Below are 21,879 nucleotides of genomic sequence, written 5' to 3'. Positions count from 1 at the left end.
GGTAGCCTAATTTAGCCCCGAAACGCGTTGTTCTTTTTCCCCACCCGTAATCCGACATGTAGGCGCTCCGATTGGCTGGAAGGCGAGCCGTTTTTGAACACGAACTACTAGCCAATCCTAGCGCAGAAGGCGATACACCACCAACCAATCATAGAGCACGGTGGGCGGGTTTTTAATTAAAAAATAATAAACAACGCCTGTCGAATCTCCTGCAGTGCATTTTCGTTGCTAGGCAAGAAAGCTGCGACACGCGCCTTCGCAACCAGAAGGTTCTGTTTTCATTCGGTTTCTCATCACAGCGTTTATTATTGTTTTGTGTTTTCCTCATATTCGAACTGCGGAACCCACGTTTTAAGCAAAACCGGTTTGTGTTTTTGTTCATTTTTTTTTCTTTCACGACCAGTGTTGCCCTTACACTGCGTGTCAGCCCAGAGGCTTCTCAACATTTAGCGTGCAGAGTGCTGTGAAAGGTCCCAGCGCAGAGTTAACTACTGAGCGCAGCAACAGCAGCAGCACAGGGCGGTGTTCATGCCAGATCTGCAGCGTGCGAGCTTTCCGTGCCGCAGCATGAATCCGTGGCTGGGAGAGCAGGGTGAAGCCGGAGCTCCGGACTCCCCCTCGGCTCTGCTTCCCGACTCTTCTTTCCTCCTTCTGGCCGAGCCGCACCTCCCAGCTCAGGACGGCGGGGCTGATCTGCCGGCTCTGTCGCCCGTGAGCGGCTCTCGCCACCGGGCCCTTCATCCCCATCCTCACCCCCCTGCCGCCGCGGCGCTGCGCAACGACCTAGGCTCCAACATCAGCGTGCTGAAGACGCTTAACCTGCGCTTCCGCTGCTTCCTGGCCAAAGTCCATGAGCTGGAGAGGCGCAACAAGATCCTGGAGAAGCAGCTGCAGCAGGCGCTGGAGAGCAACGCGGGCGAAGAGGGGCCGCGGGCGCAGAGCAAAGAGAGCGCGGTGCAGACCGGTTTCGTGGGGCCCATCCCCGTCCGGCCCTCGTCCCTGCCCTTCCAAAACGCCAACAGCTCCTCCACAAGGAGACCCACCGTTTTGTTCACACCTCCTCTGGCCGCTGCGCTCCAGGCTCGGAGTGCGAATCCGTCCATAACGCTCATCGCATCGACGCCTACCGAGCCCGCTGCGGCCAACACGAACAATTCCAACAATGCGCCCAATGTGAACAGCGCAGCCCCCAACCCTCCTCCCCGCTTCCTCCCCGGCACCATCTGGTCCTACAGTCCCAGCCGGAGATGGGGCGCAGGCACAGAAAGGGTCACCAGCCCTGGGGTGTCGTGGGTGCACCCAGACGGTGTGGGCGTGCAGATAGACACAATCACCCCCGAGATTCGGGCACTGTACAACGTGCTGGCCAAAGTAAAGAGGGAGAGGGACGAGTACAAGCGCAGGTGAACGGCCGCGGCGGGGTTATATGCATGGATGGGTTGCATGAACGGGGAATGCATGTGCACTCTGGGCCTGGATAAGGTTACCTCAGTCGTGACAGATCCACCAAGAAAGGTTAGAGTGCGATGTAGGTATTGCACGTGGAGCAACTGAATGTGCTTTTGACGGGTGTGAAACCAAACCCTTGGTCCTTATGTACTAGTACACTACTGTGTGTAGTATAGTAAATTATCAGACCCTATATATACTATTGTGCACTAGTACGTCGCCAGGAGCTAGGTAGCACAGTTAATGCCACAATTTTGTGGCTAGCACTTTGCTTAGAATGGTTCAATTAATAACTTATTAATTCACTATTGACCACATAGTGGCCGCTGTTTAGTGAAATGTCTGGGAAACAACCATAACTTAAACAAATTCAAACAATACAGAATGGCTGACATTGCAATTATTTGGAGTGATTCCAAATGCATCCTGCATGTGTGGTTATTATCAAGACACCTTTCTCAAATAAACCCTACAGTAAAGTAGCTGAGTATTCAGTCATTTTGTAGAGTGGCCAAGAATAGAAATTACCTTAGAGCACTGAAATGTTCTGATAATGCTCTGATAACATTCCAAAGGGCACCTCAAAATGGTGATAGGGGACAAATGTGTGCCCTCTTCAGTCTACTTCAGTATCCAGATGCTGTTGTACAGTGGTCACCAACAATCCCACTGGTGATCTACTATCCTGAAGAGTTTTGGCAGGTCGTGGTTGGAACTAGACTCCACAGGAAGTTAGATCTCCAGCACCATAGTTGGTGACCTCTGCTGTTGTACAGCTGGTCAAAATGTGAGGTGTGCAAACACTGGATATTTAGTTTCATTGTTCCATGTCTTGTGAAGTGGGTGGCTAAATTTTAGAAGATGGTGGATACTCTTCATAACAGAACCTTAAAATATGTATATTTTGACAACATATAAGAAAATATGAAATATTTTGCCCTTACAAGTTAATACATCATGGTTAGGAGGGCAACTAAATGTGATATAAGGAATCTGTAGAAAGAGTCCCACACTCATTTGAACCTTGTACTAAGTAAGCACTGCTGCAAATAGCCATGTACTGTGGAATACTGGATTATGATCTGATGACCTAATCAGTTCACTCATTTCCGTTTTCCATAAATAGTAATTTGGCATGTACAGAACTAGGGTGCAATTTGAGATACACTCTATGGCTGAACCTTGCAGTGTCCAGAGCAACAGAGGGCTCAGCAAAAATCCCCAACCAGCTGCATTAAGCAGGCCTGAGCCCCACTGATGTCAGCATGCCCCAATAAGTAAAAGTGAGTGCATGTGAGTGCTGTCCATGCTCCTGGTGCTGAGGCACAAGCTTCTTTCTGATTTCACTTAGTGTTAAATCATGGTGCTAAAAATAACTAAGCCAAAAAAGTTTTTTTTGGAGCAATGCTGTAGAAAAAAAAAATTGTGGTTCCCTAACCTCTTTCTGCAGGCCTCCTAGTGACCAATACTGCTGGCAGAATGGGAACTGACTTGGATTTTTTTTTAAATTAATATAATCAAATAAAATATTTTCTATGTAACTCCTAATTAGGACACTGTTGGCTTTTTGTTTTAAAATTTGTGAATCTCTGTTAAGATGCTGGTAAGCAATGGGCAGTGGCTAATGGGGAGCAGTGAGAACCACCTGCTGTGAAAATAATTCACATCTTTTTACAAAGACAGCCATGCTGAGATAAAACAGATAGCACAGATATGTTTGGTTCTCACTATATGCAAAGCATCTTGACATATTTTCACTACATTTTCCCAGCATTCATTTAAAGCGGGGAGGTACTTCATGTTTAAGTTGTGTACAAGACCGGAACATGCTGTGCCTTGTGAGCAGTCGTAAATTGTTTGTCCTGTGTTCCAGCAAAATTCATTGCAGTGATAAATTGGTTCTCTCACGCAGTAACTCCAGTTAAACTGAGCCTGGGTTATTTCTGAAAGGGATAAGTGCAGCTGTTAGAGCTTGTGTGTCCTGACTGGCCTAGAGGTTAATTCGGTGATTATTGAATGGATATAATGGAATTATAGCAGAGCCCCTTTCCTGTAATGCATGTTGGAGGCACTGATCTGTGAGAAAAGGGAATTTTCAGGGAAAATTCATCATGATTAATGCAAATTTAACAGTTTGTTCACTCAGAAATATTACACACAAATGACACTATATCACACATCAGCATGGAGTGTGCTCGGTGTTTTTGGAGCACATCAAATCAGACATAAAGAGGGATTTGTCTATCTCATTAAGGAATGGAGAAGGAATGAGGATCAATCAGTGACGCGAGGAGCAAAGGCATAGGCTATGTATTAAATCAGTTTAGACTTGAAAGCCCCTAGTGAAAGCCTCTCTTTATGGAATTACACTTTATTCCCTGAGGAAAAACTGCAGCTTTATGTCCTGGCCTGTCTCACAGTTACTAAGCCAAGTGGCCCCATTCACCCTGCAGTCACACAATAACTGTTTTATTTAAGGCTGATGAGTCATAAAGGCCCCTATCTGTATGTGTCCATTGACTCTCCGCTTGTGGCATGTGAAGACATGTAGAGTAATTTTAACTCAGAAGTTTTGTCGTCCTGAGCATGTCTCTGTCTGTTTTTATGCTTCAGACTCTCTGTATCTTTCTCTTGGTTAGTCACTGTAATATTCATTCATTCATAAAATATATCCATTCATTCTCACTATGCAAACTGATTGTCCTTTCCTGTGTGTCATTACTTCACACTGTATCTGCATTGCAGTTCACAGGCTAGCATTGACGGAGTCATCCTCTCCTCCTCTCTCTCTCTCTCTCTGCTTCCTCCCTTCCCTTGCTTTCTTTTCTCTGTTTCTTTCACCTTCCCCATCTATTATTCCTTCAGTAATTGTGTTTCGGCATCTTGGAATTGCTTGTAATGTTTGCTGTAAGTCTGAACTTGTATTCTGGTGAGAAGGCTTTAATAAGCTTGGAAAATACTGCAGTGCACTGCATTTAAAAGAGCCCTTACGTAAGAGAGAATGTGTGCAGTGAGAGAGCAGAGGACTCGCTCTGTTCTACTCTACTGCACACTTCTACTCTGCATGAGCTCCACTATGACTAATGAATCACTGTGCAAGCTTTTGGAAGACGTCACGCTAGCACACTCATATATACTCACACATATATGCACTATACAAAGTCCTCATGCAAGCCTATTTGATTGGCATTATTAATCTGTTAAATGTGCTTGTATATCACAGTGATTAAGCTTTGGTCCTAGAGCCTAGTGGTTCACCACCTTGGTCCTGAAATACAGTACTATGCAGTTAGCATTAAATACAAGTTATCAATTTTTCAGGAGATCTTTCTAGTAGATCTGTGCAAAACCTGGTAGACCACCAAAACTGTCACCATCAGATAAACAGTATTTAAGGGACCCATATAACTGAAAAGCAATTTTCTCTTGGAGTGTGAAGTAATGTGTAAACAGTGACAAAGTTTTAAAACATGTCATACACTACCCAGTCCATACAGTCCATATATGAAAACCACATTTTAAAAACATTTTAAATGAGCAGTGCCTGTGATGTCACATGAACCAATTAATTTGCATCTATCTAACTTTTCAGCCTACAGTAGTGTAGCTCCACCCATTCATTTTGAACTTACAAGGAGTATTTCAGTTCTGAGTTCTTTTTGAATGAGACACAATACAGGGGCATTTAGAATAGAGCTCATTTATCTTTCATCAGTCTTAAAGGTACAGTAACAAAAACAGCCTTTTTAACTCTAGTGTATAAAGAGAGGCTGGAAAATGGTAATGAAAAAATGGACCCCACAGATGTATTAAGCAGACCTCAAGAGGGAAATTCATCCAGAGCGCTGCCCATTACACCACTGAGCTGTGAGGGAAATTCAATAAAATATAATATATGGGCCTTTTAAAACTTTCTTCTTTGAGGGATAATTAAGCTCCACTCTTGATCTTCAGATCTGAAAAAGATTTCATTCCGAAAAGATGTTTCTGTCAACATTTTGAGTCTGAAAGTATGTGTAGCTGTCAAGAAGCTGCTCCTAATAAAAATAAAATTTACAAACCAAACAAAGAAGCTGATGATGTTCCCAGTATAATGCACCGTCCACCCCAGAGTCCAGACCTCAGCATCACAATGCATGTGACGTTACTTGGATCATTTAGACTGAATTTTGGAAGCTGTAATGAAGGCAAAAAGTAAACACTCAAAATACAGAAACTTTTGAATTATATTTAGTTAATGAGGCTTCCATGTTATTTTCTGTTAAATATTTGTCTTCTCCTTTTTTTCTGATACTGAAAAATAAATAACTTGTACTTGATAGTTGTTTTGATGGGAAATGAAACAAATGAAGGGTGGTCTCTGGCTTTTGCACAGTACTATGCTTGTACCTTGTATATTTGGGTGTTTTCCCTGCTCTAAAACATTCAGTCCAACCAACCAACTAATGGCTTGAAGGGGGTCTGCAGGACAGGGGGTACTCCAGGAAATTGTGTTATATTAAACTTGTTTACGTTGGTGACTGTTTTGTCTTTTTTTTAAGATGGGAGGAGGAATACACAATGAGAGTGGAACTCCAACAGAAGGTCAAAGACCTACAAGAGGTAAGAAGATCTAATATCTATTATTGTGCTATTTTGTATTCTCTTTCTCTCTCTCAATCTCACTCGTGGGGGCTCTTTCTCAGTCTCACTCTCACTCGTGGGCGTGACCTCTCTTCCTCCACCTCATCCTGTTATTTACGACTCTTTGTTCACTCTGATTCACAATTCCGAGCATTCTTATGATTCATCTTTATATTCAGTGGAGAAAGTGAGACTGAACTAAACTTTAATAATAGAAGGAGGAGATGGGATGAAGGTGAGATGTCAGAAGGATTGTCAAGCTTAAATGTGTTCCTCCTAGTACCTGACTGATATATTGGCATTGGCCAATAATATCAGCAAGAACTAGTGCCTTTTGATTGTGGCACCACCAGGCCTTCAACTTCTCCAGATAATATGGCAGAACTTTAGACATGTAAGCTAGCAGCTCCATATGAGAAATTCTTTGTTTACTTTATGACTGAACTGGTAAATGTCAACACAAGACACCATCATGGTAAGCATACAAATATCCATCCAAACCTAAACTTTAGCATGAGAAGAACGAAATGCTACAGCAAAAATGCTGATCAGCAGAAATCAGAAGCATAAGGCATTCTGGGTAACTCTGTCCCCAGGACTACAATGTAGTATATGTTGCATGTTCAGAGTTTCTACTGTTTATTTGAGTTATTATGATTATTATATTATGTAGTGTAATGATTGAGAACTGACAGTGATGTCTGTCAATAAAGTACTATTTAACTAACACTAATGGAGTGCGAAATGAAAATGTAATAGACAAATCTAAAATGAGACTGGTCGATATTATTGTGATTTTTAGCCCTAGTTCCATTATCAACCATCTAGGGTCTAAGAGCATTTTCTCAAATCATGCATATGTTAATAAATTCACCTTTAAAGGCTCTTGCATATAACATGACAGCCACATGGCTCATTTCAAAATGTTATCTTTGCCGCTACTATCCAAAAATGCTGCAGCAACTTCAGCAGCTGTGAACTCTTTGCATACCATTTCACATGTGTTTCTGATGTTGACTGAATAAAAAAATGAAGGATTTCCAAGACGATGGGTAAGTTGGTCAGTTTCACACAAAATGGACACACCAATCCATCAAATACACACGAGAGGCAGATTTCTCAACATTTCTCAACCAACTCTTGATAGCCTCATAACTCTGGATGTGAGTCATGTACGATCTTGTGATAAGATGGGACCAAAAAGAGCGAGTCTAGAGACCCCAAAAATGTTTGAAAGGTATTTCTGTGCTATATTATCACAAACTTTCATTATTTTTCATTATTCTAAACTTCATTGCAAGTCCAGTATCATGTTTAAGGAATATGACTATAAACCAAGGGTGCTATCAACCATGGGGACCATGATGGAAAAAATCTGTGTAAAGGCACCTCTTTTCTCCATCAACTACAGCAAAACCATTTAACACTACACTACAAAAAATGGTATCTTGTCAAGTAAAATTATCTTAAATATAGTAAATAAATCTAATATTTCTCCTGTTGAGATTGTTGTAAGCTTAATGTTAGAATATTTACCTTCTTTCTAGACATTTTTTGCTTAAGTAATTTTGTAACTCACTGTATTGACAGATAATTTTGCATGTTTTAAGAAATGTGCTTGAAACAGCAACATTATTTGCCAGAATAGTGAGATAATTTTACTTAATAAGATGACAAGTGAAAAGTGTCTAGAAATAAACTAGATAACCTTATAATAAGCGCAACCATCTCAAAATTAGAAATATATACATACATCGACTAGATTTAAGATCATTTCACTTGACAAGATAAGTTTCTTTGCAGTGTATTTTAAACGCTAGTTCAAATGGGTTATTAAACTTGTATTTTGAATGCTCTTTTGTAGGTTAAAGGCAGCCTAGTGGCTTGTTTTTCACAATGTACAAAGCTGGGATGTTTTTTCTCTACGTTCTGTGGTCTTTTGGTAGCGCCTGAGTCAAGGATTATTCTCTCACTCTTTTTATCACTTTTCAGCAGTTTTATCTTGGCCCTGAGCTCAATGTAGATGTTTTCTGTGTATTCCTGGTGCTTTTGTCCTGTCCTGTTTTTATCCTGAACCCTCAGTGTCCGTGTGCTACTATATTGATTGTATAGCCTAATTAGACAAACCCAGAGAGATGCATTTAACATATCTTTGATCTGAAATGAGAATAATGATCTTCCTTCCCTGCCCTACACAGCTACAGCACTGCTCAGTGTAATATTTGTCCTCCTCTAATACAGCTGAATCATCTCATCAGTTCACTATCAAACCCCTCATGAGCTTAATGAGCTCTTGTACTGTGTTTATTTAATAAAAGAACACGAAATAAAAGCTAATGCCTAAACCCTTTACACTGTGCTCTGTTGAAAGTCAGCAGTACTGGGAGGCCGTGGGTTTCAAATTACACTATCACACTGACATTAATGCTCTATTGAAAAGACTATTTTTAATTCTGGAACTGTATTCAATGTGCATTTGGTGCATCAGTAGGCTCTACAGTTCTAGAAGTAAGATTATACTAAAATAACATTTATTTAATTGTCAGTATTTCATAATTGCATTTTATACCATAAGGCTTTTAGTTTATATATGTTGCCCTAACTGTTTTGTTTCATTTGTGTTGGTTTAGCTTGTTTTTCTTTTCTTAAGTACACGTGACACTGCTCTTACTTTCTGAGCCAGGTGTGTTTTTGAGGTGGGGTATGGTGTTCACTTTCCTCTGTTATTCTGATGTCTGAGATTTTCCTGTTTCAGCTTGAAATTCCAGCAGGGGGAATGCGTCAGGTATGTTGGTATGTAGGTTTGAGATGGAGGCTCTATGAACATTACAGACACAGTGGTCCATATTTATTAACTGTCTCAGAGAAACAGCACTGATCTAAAATGAGGTCTCTTTAGTTCATTTAATGCTAATCAGTGTTATATGAAAGATGTAAACTGAACCCAAATCATTATTCTTACTCTGAGAATAAGTTAAATATGACTAACTGTCTCTGGCTAAAGTAGTCCCAGTTGGTTTACAAGATTGGAACACTACACTCTGCAACTTACCTAATTCAAATGATTTTCTCTGCAAAATAATAATTTACTTTGTTTTGTGTGTATGTGTTTAGGACCTGCAGGAGAGTGAGGTGTGTCAGGATGAGCTGGCCCTCAGAGTGCAGCAGCTTAAGGCTGAGTTAGTCTTGTTCAAGGGTCTAATGAGCAATGTGAGTGTAATTACAAGGTGTTAATGTTTCTTTGCCTGAAGAGAAATAGAGAAAATTGCTCACTGCTTTTCTGAATTTCACTTTCTAAATTTTCCCCTCTTGGGAGAAATAAGGAGATTAATATAAGCATTAATTGTAAAATATTCTGAAGACAAATGAGAAAAAACATGAGTTCTGCTTCTACACTCCTAGAGATGCTGAAAGAGCTCTGAGATGAAGATAAGGTCTAAATAAGTAAATTACGAGATCTTATACTTTTTTTATGTAAATATTATTCTGTTAATACTTTGGTGAGATGAGTTAGACATGAAAGAGTTAAGCTAATTTCAGAAATAGAAGAAGGAGAATTGCTGTGAGAATCAGTCTCACACTGATTTCAAGCAGGACATAACTATGCCTAGAATAACTACAAGAGATTAAAGTTAGATTTATTGCATTTACATAGCTTTAACATAATTTAAGTACATTATTATAGAGTTTACAAAGCTTTCTTGGTCATTGAAAGGTCCTGTTACCACATATTTCTTTAAATCAAATGATTATGGGATAAATTTAAGCTTTTGATTAAATGTCAAACTGCCAAACACTTAAAAGTACTGAGTTGATTAGTATGATTTTTTTTATTGTTTGTGAATTTTTTAAAATAAAAATACTGATCAGTAGTATTACAGTTTCATTAAAGATTGTTTTAAAGTGTGTATTAGCATAGCAAAAATGTTTTGCAAGCAGTATAATAAATGTATTAAGTAATTGTGTAATGAAGTGAGTACTTTGCTTTCTCACAAATAGGACTTGTCTGACTTGGACAGTAAGATCCAGGAGAAAGCGATGAAGGTGGATATGGATATCTGCAGACGTATCGATATCACAGCTCGTCTCTGTGATCTGGCACAACAGAGGAACTGCGAGGACCCCATCAAAATCTTCAAGGTGTGGGAACACACCCACACTAACCCAAACACACTGCCTCTGCCTGTTTCTTACTCTACTTTGGAGTGAAATTTGTATTTGCACTGCACTGCTTACTCATTTTTGTGGGGAAAGATTGAGCAGATTAAAATGTAATGCCTATCTGGAACAATGCATCTAAATTCATCTGACCCGTTTGCAAGAGTATTTGCTCAATTAGGCTCTAATAATCTCTCTCTAGAAATTGACTGATTATGTACAGCCCAAGTAAGTGTACTCTAAAGCCTGCTGGATTTGTTATGATCAGATTTTGCATTATTTGCTCATTTTGGTGGATTAGACTTGATTTGAAGATGCTTGAAGGACATTTCCTGCCTCATCTTTCTTTCCCTCTGCCGCAATGCTGAAATGTTTTCTGCTGATGTATCTTTCTTGGAAGTGATGTGTGTCGAATTATGGACGGGCTGTGGAACAGGTCAAGTGTCAGCATTGTTTTTTTTGCGTGTGTACTTCCACTGCTTTCTCTCATTGTAAATTATTTTCCTTTCAGGTACCGAGCCCTCAATCATCCATCAACAATCGGTCACGGAAGCAGACAGCTCAGCCTGCCAATGGCAGTGAGACGGATGAGCCAACCAGCACCTCAGAAAGTGATGGAGGTGGAACAAAAGAGGAGGATGTGGGCACAACCTCGGCCAATCAGATTAATGAAGAGATGCAGAGGATGCTATCCCAACTGTGAGTTGTTTCCTATACCATGTCTTCATTAATCAGATTGATATCAGATTCAGATAATCAGAAGGACAATTGGGCTCATTTTTTCCTTTGTGGTCCTTCATACTATTTTAGTGCATTGCCTGGCTCATTAAATATTGAGTCTAGAAATTAGGGCTGTACACATTTATACATGTATCACGCCACATTATTGTTACAACTGCTGTTGTACTACAGTGTGAGTTTAAACAGTTGAACAGTGGAATTAGAATGAACATCTGCCAATGCAGTAATGTTTTCTCCCTTGCGATTGCTGCCAGTTTATCAAACAATTATTTGTATCTACACTCAATAGGCATATTATCAGTTACACCTGCAATATAGGTGCACTCTGTAGGTTTGATGCTACTGTACTTCTAGTGGTTGCACGACTTCAGATTTTTAAAAGTCGGCAGTGAAATGTGATTAAAGTCGAGGAGAATGGAATGCTTTACCACAAGCAACTTTAAAAATCTGACTTTAAAATTTGTGACAGTCCACAGGTCAGTAGAGCATGATGTGTCTTAGGTGCACCCAAGGTGGCCTTACTGAGACGCTTGCCCACAGTGGAGGTCCAGAGAGCCACAGAAATTTAGATCGCTGTAACTCGTCAAAGATAAGAGTAACCATCTTCAAACTTTAGCAGATTATAGACGCTTGAGGTTTTATTGTAGTCTTCGGTAAACTACAGATAATATATTCAGTATCTAAACTTGGTACCATGGTAGTTTAAACAAGTACCATATTTAAAAAATACTACCAAAACTGTGAATACAATGATTGATATTCATTATTTCACATACCAGTTACAGTACTAATACTGCCATCTTTGTGATCAAACATTCAGTTGGGAAGTGTTTTTAAGTATACTTAAAGTTAGCGTTACTAACTATATCCACAGCATACATATATTGTAACAAAATATAGCATGATAAATATATTGTCCTATTGCCCAGCCTTAGGGGCAACACACATTACTATACCATTACCACTGTGGTATTACTGCTGTGCTGAAAATGATCCACTACCCAAATAATATCTTGTCAGTGGTGCCAATATAGGTCCCTTTCCATTCATGGACAAGGTAGCTATCAAAGACTACAAAAAATAAAATGTTATAAAACTAGAATGAGTAACTATATATGTTACAAAATGCATCTGTATGGTAGGTGTACCTCATAAAATGGACACTGAGTAATAGTACAAGGGACACTACTGTGCAAAATCAGAGACTACTTTTCAATTATCTAATTTACAGTCAAAATAGCCATTACGTGCAAGTTACTTATGCATCAAGAAAAAAGCTGGACACATGTTTAACAGAAACAGAAAATTACACTCAATATTATATCAAATTCTGCAGGGATGTTTTTTTTCACACATTTAAAGTTCAGTCCTAGAGGTTGGTTGCAATTTCTGCTTCTGACAATCAAAGTAATCTGAAACACATTAAGTGATGTTGAGGTCTGGACTAGGTGGTCAGTCCATTGTTCTGAGAACACCAGGAGCTTATTTGTTTGAGTTGCTTGAGTTTCTTATTTTCTGTCTATTGCCTTTTTCAGTAACGACTTCTGGATAGCTATACGTCCTTTCAGACTCATAGCGTTGGACAGAAATACCTGTGGATTTTTTCAGATCTCAAGCAAAAGCTTGATTTTTTTTTCCTCTCTCAAAGATGAAAGGTTTAAGTACTGTTTATCTGATGATGACAGTATTGGTGGTCTATCAGATCTGGATAGGGTTCCTTTTTTGTTTTTTTTTCTCTTCTAATATCTTTTCATGTCTTTTATGTTTTGAACTCCAGGTTTGGAAACTCCTGTTTTTCATTTATTTTTATTTTATTTTCCCCGTCCTTATGTAAATGTGGATTTAAGTGGATCTCCTCAGAAATGTCTCCTGAAAAATGAACAATGAATTAATGTGTGGTCTCAGGACTGTGCAACTCTTTAAAGAATATTTAATTTACCATTAGGATATTGTTGTTGGTCTGATGCACCTTCCTATGTATGTTTTAGCCGTGAGTGTGAGTTTGAGGATGACTGTGATTCTTTGGCCTGGGAGGAAACTGAGGAGACCCTGCTGCTATGGGAAGATTTCCCCGGGTGCACTCTGACCACAGACACTAATCACAGTGAGGTAAGGAATGTGATGTGCAAGCAGGTGGGCACTCAGTCCACAAGGGAAGAAAAGGAGGAAAATTTTTTTCAAATGTGATACATCCAAACTCAGTTGGAAACGTTTTGGATATGTACTCAATACAGTCTCTAGTAATTTCCTTAGAAAATACAGGGATATTCTGAACAATTTACATAACTGTACCCACTACATTTGCATTTTTTAAACTCTCTTCCACCAAATCATAGGTGTTTTAAAGTTAATTTACACTTGTAATAAACTGGAGCAACATTAAGCATGACTATGAGTCAGGAAGGTAAAGGGTTTATATGGTTGTGAAAATCCTGGAAAAGTTATGGAATGCAGAAATTTTGTTTTCCAGGCCTTGAGAAGTTATGGATCATAATATGTGCTGGAAAAGTCATGGAATTTGCTTGACTTTTCCCCCATGCAGTTTGTCATCTAATCACATTTAAAGCATTCAGGATTTTAAACACTTAGGTCTTTTTCCCTCTCAGAAAAGCTGTGTTGTCTATATGTTAAATTAATGCTGGTCGGTAATAAAAAAATTCAATATCATGACATTTTCAAACATATCACAGTATCACTGTGTCAAAGTTTTGCATTAATGAAATTATTTAACCCTTATTTCCTTAGCAATGACATTCAGTTAGCAGCCATGAGTAAAGTGCACAAAATAAAAACACACCGCTTTAAACAGAGACTCCACTTTTTTGCTATGTATAAAATGCTCATAATCTATCAAATATATCAGTAAACATGTCACTAAAACTGGAAATGGTTATCATAAGATATGGCAGTATTACGTATGCCCGTATAGATGAAATATGGCCCAGCACTATATTGAATGTTGGACAAGGAAATTAATTTTGTGTCATGGAGAAGTCAAGAAAAAGTCATGGAATTTCTATTTAAAAAGTTTATGGGCTCTAAATGTGCTGAAGATACTAAAGGCATCTCACTGTTTCGTGTGTACATCAGAGTGGATGAGCTTGATTAAATTCACTCTTTCTCAAGGTGACCTTTTTTGTCTTGACTTTTACTTGATGGCTATGGAAGTCACATTCATTGAGAGCTCTGATTTTGAAAACACATATATTTTATTGTTCTTAGGTGATGTGCCTTGAAGAACTATTGCTGTCAGTCATCATTTTCACTTCTGCTTAAAAATGCAGTCTAAAAGCAATAGTGAAAGTAGCTAATAAATTGCTTCATAGTGGATTTATTCAGGATAGGTGAATGAGACCACTTCGGCTGCATACCGAGGGAGGCCGAGTGGGCCCTGTTCTGTGCCTCCATTGTCGATGCAGTGGATCGGAGCTGTGGCCGCAAGGTTGTAGGTGCCTGTCGTGGCAGCAATCCCCGAGCCTATTGGTGGACACCTCAGGTAAAGGAAGCTGTCAAGCTGAAGAAAGAGTCCTGTCGGGCCTGGTTGGCTTGTGGGACTCTGGAGGCAAAAGATGGGTACTGAAGGGCCAAGCTGGTTGCAGCTTCAGCGGTTACTAAGGCAAAAACTCAGGTGTGGGAGGAGTTTGGTGAGGCCATGAGAAAGACTATTGACAGGCACCGAAAAGGTTCTGGCAAACCATCAGGTGCCTCAGGAGAGGAAAGCGGTTCCCGACCAACACTGTATACAGTGGGGCTGGGGGCTGCTGACTTCGACTGGAGATGTCATTGGACGCTGGAAGGAATAATTCAAGGATCTTCTCAATCCCACCAATGATCCTTCCCCAGAGGAGGCAGAGCTTGGAGATCCCAGCGAGGGTCCGTCCATCACTCGGGCTGAGGTAGCCAAGGTGGTTGGAAAACTCCTTGGTGGCAGAGCACCGGGGGTGGATGAGATCCGCCCGAAATTCCTGATGGCTCTGGATGTTGTAGGGCTGTCTTGGCTGACACGCCTCTGCAACATCATGTGGACATCTGGGGCGGTCCCCCTGGAATGGCTGACCGGTGTGGTGGTCCCGCTTTTTAAGAAAGGGGACCAGAGGGTGTGTTCCAACTATTGGGGGATCACACTTCTCAGCCTACCCGGTAATGTCTATGCAGGGGTACTAGAGAAGAGAATCGGACCGATAGTTGAATCTCAGCTACAAGAGGAACAATGCGGGTTTCACCCAGGTCATGGAACACTGTACCAGCTTTTTATCCTCACCAGGGTCCTGGAGGGTGTGTGGGGGTTCACCCAACCAGTCTACATGTGTTTTGTGGATTTGGAGAAGGCATTCGACCGCATCCCTCAGGGGATCCCGTGGGGAGTGCTCTGGGAGTACGGGGTGAGGGGCTTGTTGTTATGGGCCATTCAGTCCCTGTACAAACGGAGCAGGAGCTTGGTTTGTATAGCCAGCAGTAAGTCGGATTGATTTCCAGTCAGGGTTGGACTCTAGCTGTCTGTTGTCACCGATTCTGTTCATAACTTTTATGGACAGAATTTCTTGGAACAGCCAAGTGGCAGAGGGTGTCCAGTATGGTGGCCTCAGGATTTCATGTCTGCTTTTTGCGAATGATGTGATCCTGTTGGCGTCATCAGGCCGGGACCTCCAGCTTTCTCTGGACCAGTTTGCAGCCGAGTGTGAAGTGGCTGGGATGAAAATCAGCACCTCTAAATCTGACACCATGGTCCTCAGTCGGAAAAGGGTGGAATGCTCTGTCCAGGTCGGGAGTGAATTCTTGCCCCAAGTGGAGGAGTTTTAAATATCTTGTGATTTTGTTCAGGAGTGAAGGAAGAATGGAGCAAGAGGTTTACAGGCGGGTTGGTGCGGCGTCTGCAGTAATGCGGACCCTATACCAGTCCGTCATGGTAAAGAGAGAGCTGAGCCAGAAGGTAAAGGTGTCAGTTTACCGGTCAATCTACGTTCCGACTCTCACCTATGGTCACGAGCTTTTGGTAGTGACCAAAAGAACGAGATCGCGGATACAAGCGGCTGAAATGAGCTTTCTCCACAGGGTCGCCGGGCTCACCCTTAGAGATAGGGTGAGAAGATCGGCGATTCAGGAGAGGCTCGGAGCAGAGCCACTACTGCTCCATGTTGAGAGAAGCCAGTTGAGGTGGTTCAGGCATCTGGTAAGGATGGCCTCTGGACGCCTCCCTAGGGAGGTGTTCCAGACATGTCTGATGGGGAGGAGACCCCGGGGAAGATCCAGGACACGTTGGAGGGATTATATCTCTCGACTGTCTTGGGAACGCCTTGGTATCCCTCCAGAAGAGCTGGAGGAGGTGGCAGGGGAGAAGGAGGCCTGGGCCTCTTTACTTAGGCTGCTGCCCCCGTGACCTGGACTCAGATAAGCGGTTGAAGATGAATGGATGGATGGACAAACACACACACACACACACACTCACACACATGTGCAGATGACATATTTAGGTTGATGGACAATGTCAAGTTTGCCCCAGGACATTTCTGCTTAAATTCAATACTTGCAATATTTCAGTTTGGCTGAACAGCTGATCCACACAAATACCCCAACACATACTGATCAAGGCAGTGGATGAGTGGAAGTGTGGAGTGTTGCCAGTCATGTTGTTGTACTTATTTCAGGGAAATAAGTTTGAGAGTTTGAGAGGATTTTTAGTTCCTGGGTTTTCCATCAGTGGAATATTCCTTCTGGTTATGCATTATCTTCAACAGCTGCCTTCAGTATATCTCACATAGATAATGTTTCTCTTAGATATCTCTCTTTTTCTCTCTTTACTCTCTCTCTCTCTCTCTCTTTCTGTTTTAGCAGGAGGAGTGTCTTGAGAAGGTGATTAAAGATACAGAGTGCCTGTTTAAGTCCAGGGAGAAGGAGTATCAGGAGACCATTGGCCAGATTGAGGTAAGAGTGATCTTAAGGTCAATTTAAATATTTTTAACTGTAGTACGGGCTGTGTTCAGCAAGTAATATTGTACAAACTTGTAATGGATGCTACATGAACCTTCTCACTGTCTCTGTCTGTATAGCTGGAGCTGGCTACAGCAAAGTCTGACATGAACAGGCACCTGCATGAGTACATGGAGATGTGCAGTATGAAGAGAGGACTGGATGTTCAGATGGAGACCTGCAGAAGACTCATCACCCAAAGCGGAGAGAGGTATGCACACATACATACTGGCACAGAGTGTCACTACATATTGCAGAGTGAAGAATATTCAGCATGGCTTTTAGACTTACCTCAATTTCTTGATTAAATGTGATGTCTTGATTTAAAAACTAAAATTTGATTAGTAGGCAATATGCATGATTATAATTTATAGTTAATGCCTTCTTGTCTTTTATATTTTTTTACAGTATTGAAGGCTTTTCATCCTTGCTTCCTTTGTTTATTCAAGTATTTTGCAGTCTTTAAAAGGCTAAGCATGGGTTGTTGTTTTTGAGTAAGGTTTTTCACTGATTTTTAAAATTTTTATTATTTGGCCATCTCTAAAACTCACTTATTTATGTAATGAATTGTGTCAGCCCTTATAGCTGTATGAATGTAGTGCTTGTTTACTGCTCGTCAAAGATCTCTTTTCATTTCCAATACAGCTATTTTACATATATAACATATTTTGTTATATCCCTCAGTAAATCCCAATCTCCTAGCCCTGGTGGAGGACTGGAAGGGAGTGATGAGTCAGAAAGAGAGAAGACTGGAGAGGGAGGAAGATAATAACAAACAACATAATGAAGAAAAGAAAAAAACATTGTTAACCTCTTCTCATCTCTCTTTTAACCCTAAGCCATATTTAGTGCACAGGTGCTGGTGCAACACTGCTGAAGTCATACTTTCCTGAATGTTAGAGGCATGGACAGACTGTTTGGGTCTTTCATACCACTAAATATTTCCCAGAGTGTTGGGGGGGGGTCTAGTGGAGCTTTAGTCACATGAATAGGCTTTGTGATGACTGACTCTGACAATGACTGCCCCCTAGTGGTGGTAATTGCGATTGATTGATGTTGTATGGGTGTAGTGACAGAGCTGATTTTTTCCATACCGATTTTCATTCTTTAGAACTATACTTTTGCACACAGTTAACATTTGCTTTACATTTAAATAAGTAACTTTTTGATTTCAGGTAAAGGAATTTTTTTTGTTATAAGATTTGAGAGAATGGCTATTTGCTCTCCTTACAAGTGAGTGGTAGCCTTGGTTATTTGACATAATGGGCAATGCACTCAAAATACTGAATATTTGAGTCTAGCACACATCCATACCATTAGAGTGTCTTTTCTGCTAGCCTTTGTGTGGTGTGGCATTTTGAAGATGTGACCACTGTTAGTCTTTGTTTTTCCGATTCCATGATAAGGTTCCTCTTCTTCATTTTTTTTAACTTGAAACCTTGGGTGTGAAACATTCATGAGAATGTATTTTTCTCTTCTGTTTCTGAGGAAATATGATTTAATTTTTTGTATTGTATTGTGGGTGGTATAGAATCCTTAATAATAGTGCTGTATGTTCTCGCTGTAATCTTTTACATAGTATGAATATAAATGCTTGCTGTGAAGGGCATAGCTTGTGGTCAGAGGATTGGTTAAGCTTTTAATGCTGTTCTGTGATCAGTTTCACAGTGTTTCTTGCTAAAGGGCAACTGGACAGCTGTTTTACATACTTGCTCTGGTCTTCCTCCATTGCAGACAATGATATATGAAAACAATATATAAAAAGATGTTTGCATTGTCTGCTGTTATAGTTTTCATGAAAAAAGTTGCAGATTAGCAAAGTCAAGATCTTGTTTCTTACTTCCATAATGCTTTGCATGATTATTCAAGCATTTTCAACATTAGCAAGGTGTATTGTACCTCATTAGTCCACCAACTACTATGGTCATGCCTTTCAAGAAAACCAGAAAAGTAATTGAAAGGCCACGCTGTCGAATTTGGTTTTGTGCTGCCCTTTTACAGTGATGTTGAACCAGTGATATGAATTGGTAAAAAGGAGGGAAAAGAGGGCTCAGCAAAGTGTAAATGCTAAAACTTTTAAACTATCGCCACATCCGCACTTAAATGTTAGCAGAGGAGATATTACACAGAGACGGCCACTTTAAGCTATTCTACTGCATATATGATGCCTGATATCTGAGATGATGTATTATATAGTGTGAAAGGAAATGAACTCCTACACCATCTCTGCGTGTGTGTTTTTGTACTCATTGGTTAGACGTCCGGTTTTCTGTCGCAGTAGTAAATGCGGAGGTAGTCTCACAGAGTCAGGCGTTTGACTAAACCATTTCTGACAGACTGTGATAGATTTTGCAGCAGATTTGACTAAAATACAGAAAGACTCACTGATTTGAGCAACTGACATGGCTTCAAGCCACTGTCGGTTCACACAAACGCTATTGGTGGCTAGCAAAGTGGAAGCCATTGCTTGGACAAGTGTTTGGCAACTTCAGCCACCAAAAAGCAGAATACAGAAATAGCAGAAACGGACCAATCAGTTAGCGGGTTGGTCAAGGCTCACTTTTTCCATCTCACATGCGGACGTCAGGGGTGCTATAAATACACTTGGCTTCTGTGGTGCTCACAAGTGCAGTGAATACACGAATAGTTTGACCATAGGTTGATAAAGGGTAGCTAGATGAACGTACACATGAATAAGAAAAGTGAGATACACGCAGGCATCAAAGAGGAGAAATAACATTGTCACATGTCCTAAAGTGGCTGGAATAATAGAAACTTCTACAGTGCCAAATGTGAACTGAGCTTTCAGGGAATTGACTCGGAGCAGCAGAGAGCATCAGGAGCTGATGCTTCCATACATGGTGCTGAATGCCCAGCTTGTAAATATTTGCTGTGCTTTGAAATTCAAAGAGTCAAATGCTACTATAACTGTATGTAAGCTGTATGTATGTGAGTATCCTGCAATAAGAAAAGAAAATTGAGAATGGCTATTTATGTAACATATTGTACAGTGCAGTCTGTTTAAAGCCTATTCAGATTTGCTTTGTCCCCAAAACCATCATGTTTTTTCCAGTTTCAGATCCTCTTCTGCTTCTGTTTTTCATTCTGATTCTTCTAGTTTTAAATCAGCAGTCTCCTCCAAAGTCAGAGCCACTTAATTTGGTCTTAATTAGTTTTGAAATCTTGTGTTTTGTACAGGTTGTGTAAAGACATCCTACTCTGAGTAATAGTTTCCTTTATTACTATCTTCCATTTGTGTAGGTTAGCACAAAACAGCCTTCTTTCTAGTCCAGAAGTGTTTCTTTTAAATTACACGAAAAATGAGAAAAACATTTAAAACTTAATCACTCAAATGACAAGAAACGTAGGGCTCTCCTTTTGCTTGAAATCCCCCTTTTTGATTTGATTCTTTTATTCACTTGGAATGTGTTTTCTGATTTGTTATATTGACCAGGAATTTACTTGTTGTTTATTCAAATAGAAATAGAAAATAATGCTTAGATTATTTTATGTCTTTAGTCAAAACACTGTACAGAAACTTCTGTTTTCTGGCATGAATTGTCGCAATAGTGTGCAATACTATTTGTACAGCACTTGAACCAGCTTTACAAATTTCTGTTTTTCTTTCTCAGATATTAATTCAGACTGCATTGGGAATACCTCAAATTTGAAGCCACTGAAACAATAAGTACATTTCTTGTATAAAAACCTTATATGAAAAAAAGACAAACAAAAGGCAAGGAGAAAAGAGAATGCTTATCCAAAAAGCTGGTATGACTGCTATGATATTGTAACCTAAAGGCAATCAGTAAGGATCTTTACTATATAATCACTGGCTATGCAAAGTCCACTATCCCTGCCAGAAGAGTTTTCCCTCATGCTTTCACGCATATTTAAATACATTCTTGTACCAGTCAGTACAAAACACAAATATGGTCTTTTGCGCTATTGTTCATGTGGCCCACATACCCTGAATGATGGCCTGGAACAGGTGATTGCCAAAAAATTGAACTAGATCTAGTTAGTTAAACTACTAGTTGAGTAGCTGTTATGGTGGTTTATGATACTGCTTGGTATATAAAGTATTGCATTGCTGTTTAGCCAGAATGCTTCAGTAGGATCAAAAAATGTATATATGAGTTCTAACAGCTGCATCTGGCCTGCTAGTGGGCTATCACTCCATGTGGTATGTGGGCCACAAACAAATGCTCTGGCCAAGGCTCAGGCCATATGAACATTTCTGTCTGCCTCAATATGTACATTATGAACATTAGCAGCACTTTACTTGAACCCTTCTATGTAACATTGTAATGCCAGATGTCATATGAGTTGTCATGACAGATTTTATTCAATAATATAATAGTGTTATGTTACCATTACTGGTCAAAGTAAAAATTAGCTTGTGACGAGATGTCATGACTGTTGGTTACATGACACTGATTTATTACTGAACACAAATTGTCATGGCAAAAAGACAGCATGTGACACCTGCCATGACTTATTTATGGCAAGATTGTTAGTTTTACGTAACAGTGTTCAAGTACAGTGTTACAGAAACATTTGTGGCATTGGATTTCAAAATACTTTAAGGAATTTCTTTAAATCAAGCACCTTATATGTATGTCTCTTATTCTGTGGCATCCGTTAGCTGTGACCTCCAAAGGCTACAAAGATCGGAATCCAGATTTGTACCATTTGGCTGTAAGGCATGGATTAATTGGATAGTAATTATTTCTGAATTCTGAAAGGAAGGCAAAGAACAGAGAAGCTAATCAAACCACACAGGGATGTTTTACTTGATTTAAAGAAATCTTTTGACAGGGTGGCTGGGCTCATACTAAAGGCATTACAAGAATTGCATTGCCTGCTTTAATGAGTGCTGAAAGATGGGATCCTTAAAAAGACTTGAAAAATAAAAGACAATGCTGAACAAACACACTT

General features: G+C 40.2%; 1 protein-coding gene across 1 annotated transcript; it reads left to right on the top strand.

Annotated features, from left to right (window-relative positions):
* Window positions 1-205: 205 nt before the first annotated feature.
* On the top strand, window positions 206-21,876 carry iffo1b (intermediate filament family orphan 1b). The gene is made up of 9 exons (XM_017700491.2): window positions 206-1,403; window positions 5,991-6,051; window positions 9,187-9,282; window positions 10,072-10,212; window positions 10,742-10,929; window positions 12,960-13,080; window positions 16,801-16,893; window positions 17,019-17,149; window positions 17,623-21,876. The coding sequence occupies exons 1-9, from the start codon at window positions 529-531 to the stop codon at window positions 17,705-17,707; spliced, it is 1,791 nt and encodes a 596-aa protein (XP_017555980.1). The 5' UTR covers window positions 206-528; the 3' UTR covers window positions 17,708-21,876.
* Window positions 21,877-21,879: the final 3 nt, after the last annotated feature.

Source organism: Pygocentrus nattereri, chromosome 3 (genome assembly GCF_015220715.1).
Source record: "Pygocentrus nattereri isolate fPygNat1 chromosome 3, fPygNat1.pri, whole genome shotgun sequence".
Classification (NCBI taxonomy): Eukaryota; Metazoa; Chordata; class Actinopteri; order Characiformes; family Serrasalmidae; genus Pygocentrus; species Pygocentrus nattereri.
The sequence above is the reverse complement of the archived record's forward strand: the minus strand, read 5'-3'. Positions and strand labels throughout refer to the sequence as shown.

What these genes read in the sequence shown, in the direction of transcription:
- iffo1b (XM_017700491.2), top strand. Translation starts at nt 529, where the DNA reads ATGCCAGATCTGCAGCGTGCGAGCTTTCCGTGCCGCAGCATGAATCCG. An exon ending in AGGGACGAGTACAAGCGCAG is followed by an intron (nt 1,404 to 5,990) that starts GTGAACGGCCGC and finishes CTTTTTTTTAAG; the next exon opens with ATGGGAGGAGGAATACACAA. An exon ending in CAGACACTAATCACAGTGAG is followed by an intron (nt 13,081 to 16,800) that starts GTAAGGAATGTG and finishes TTTCTGTTTTAG; the next exon opens with CAGGAGGAGTGTCTTGAGAA.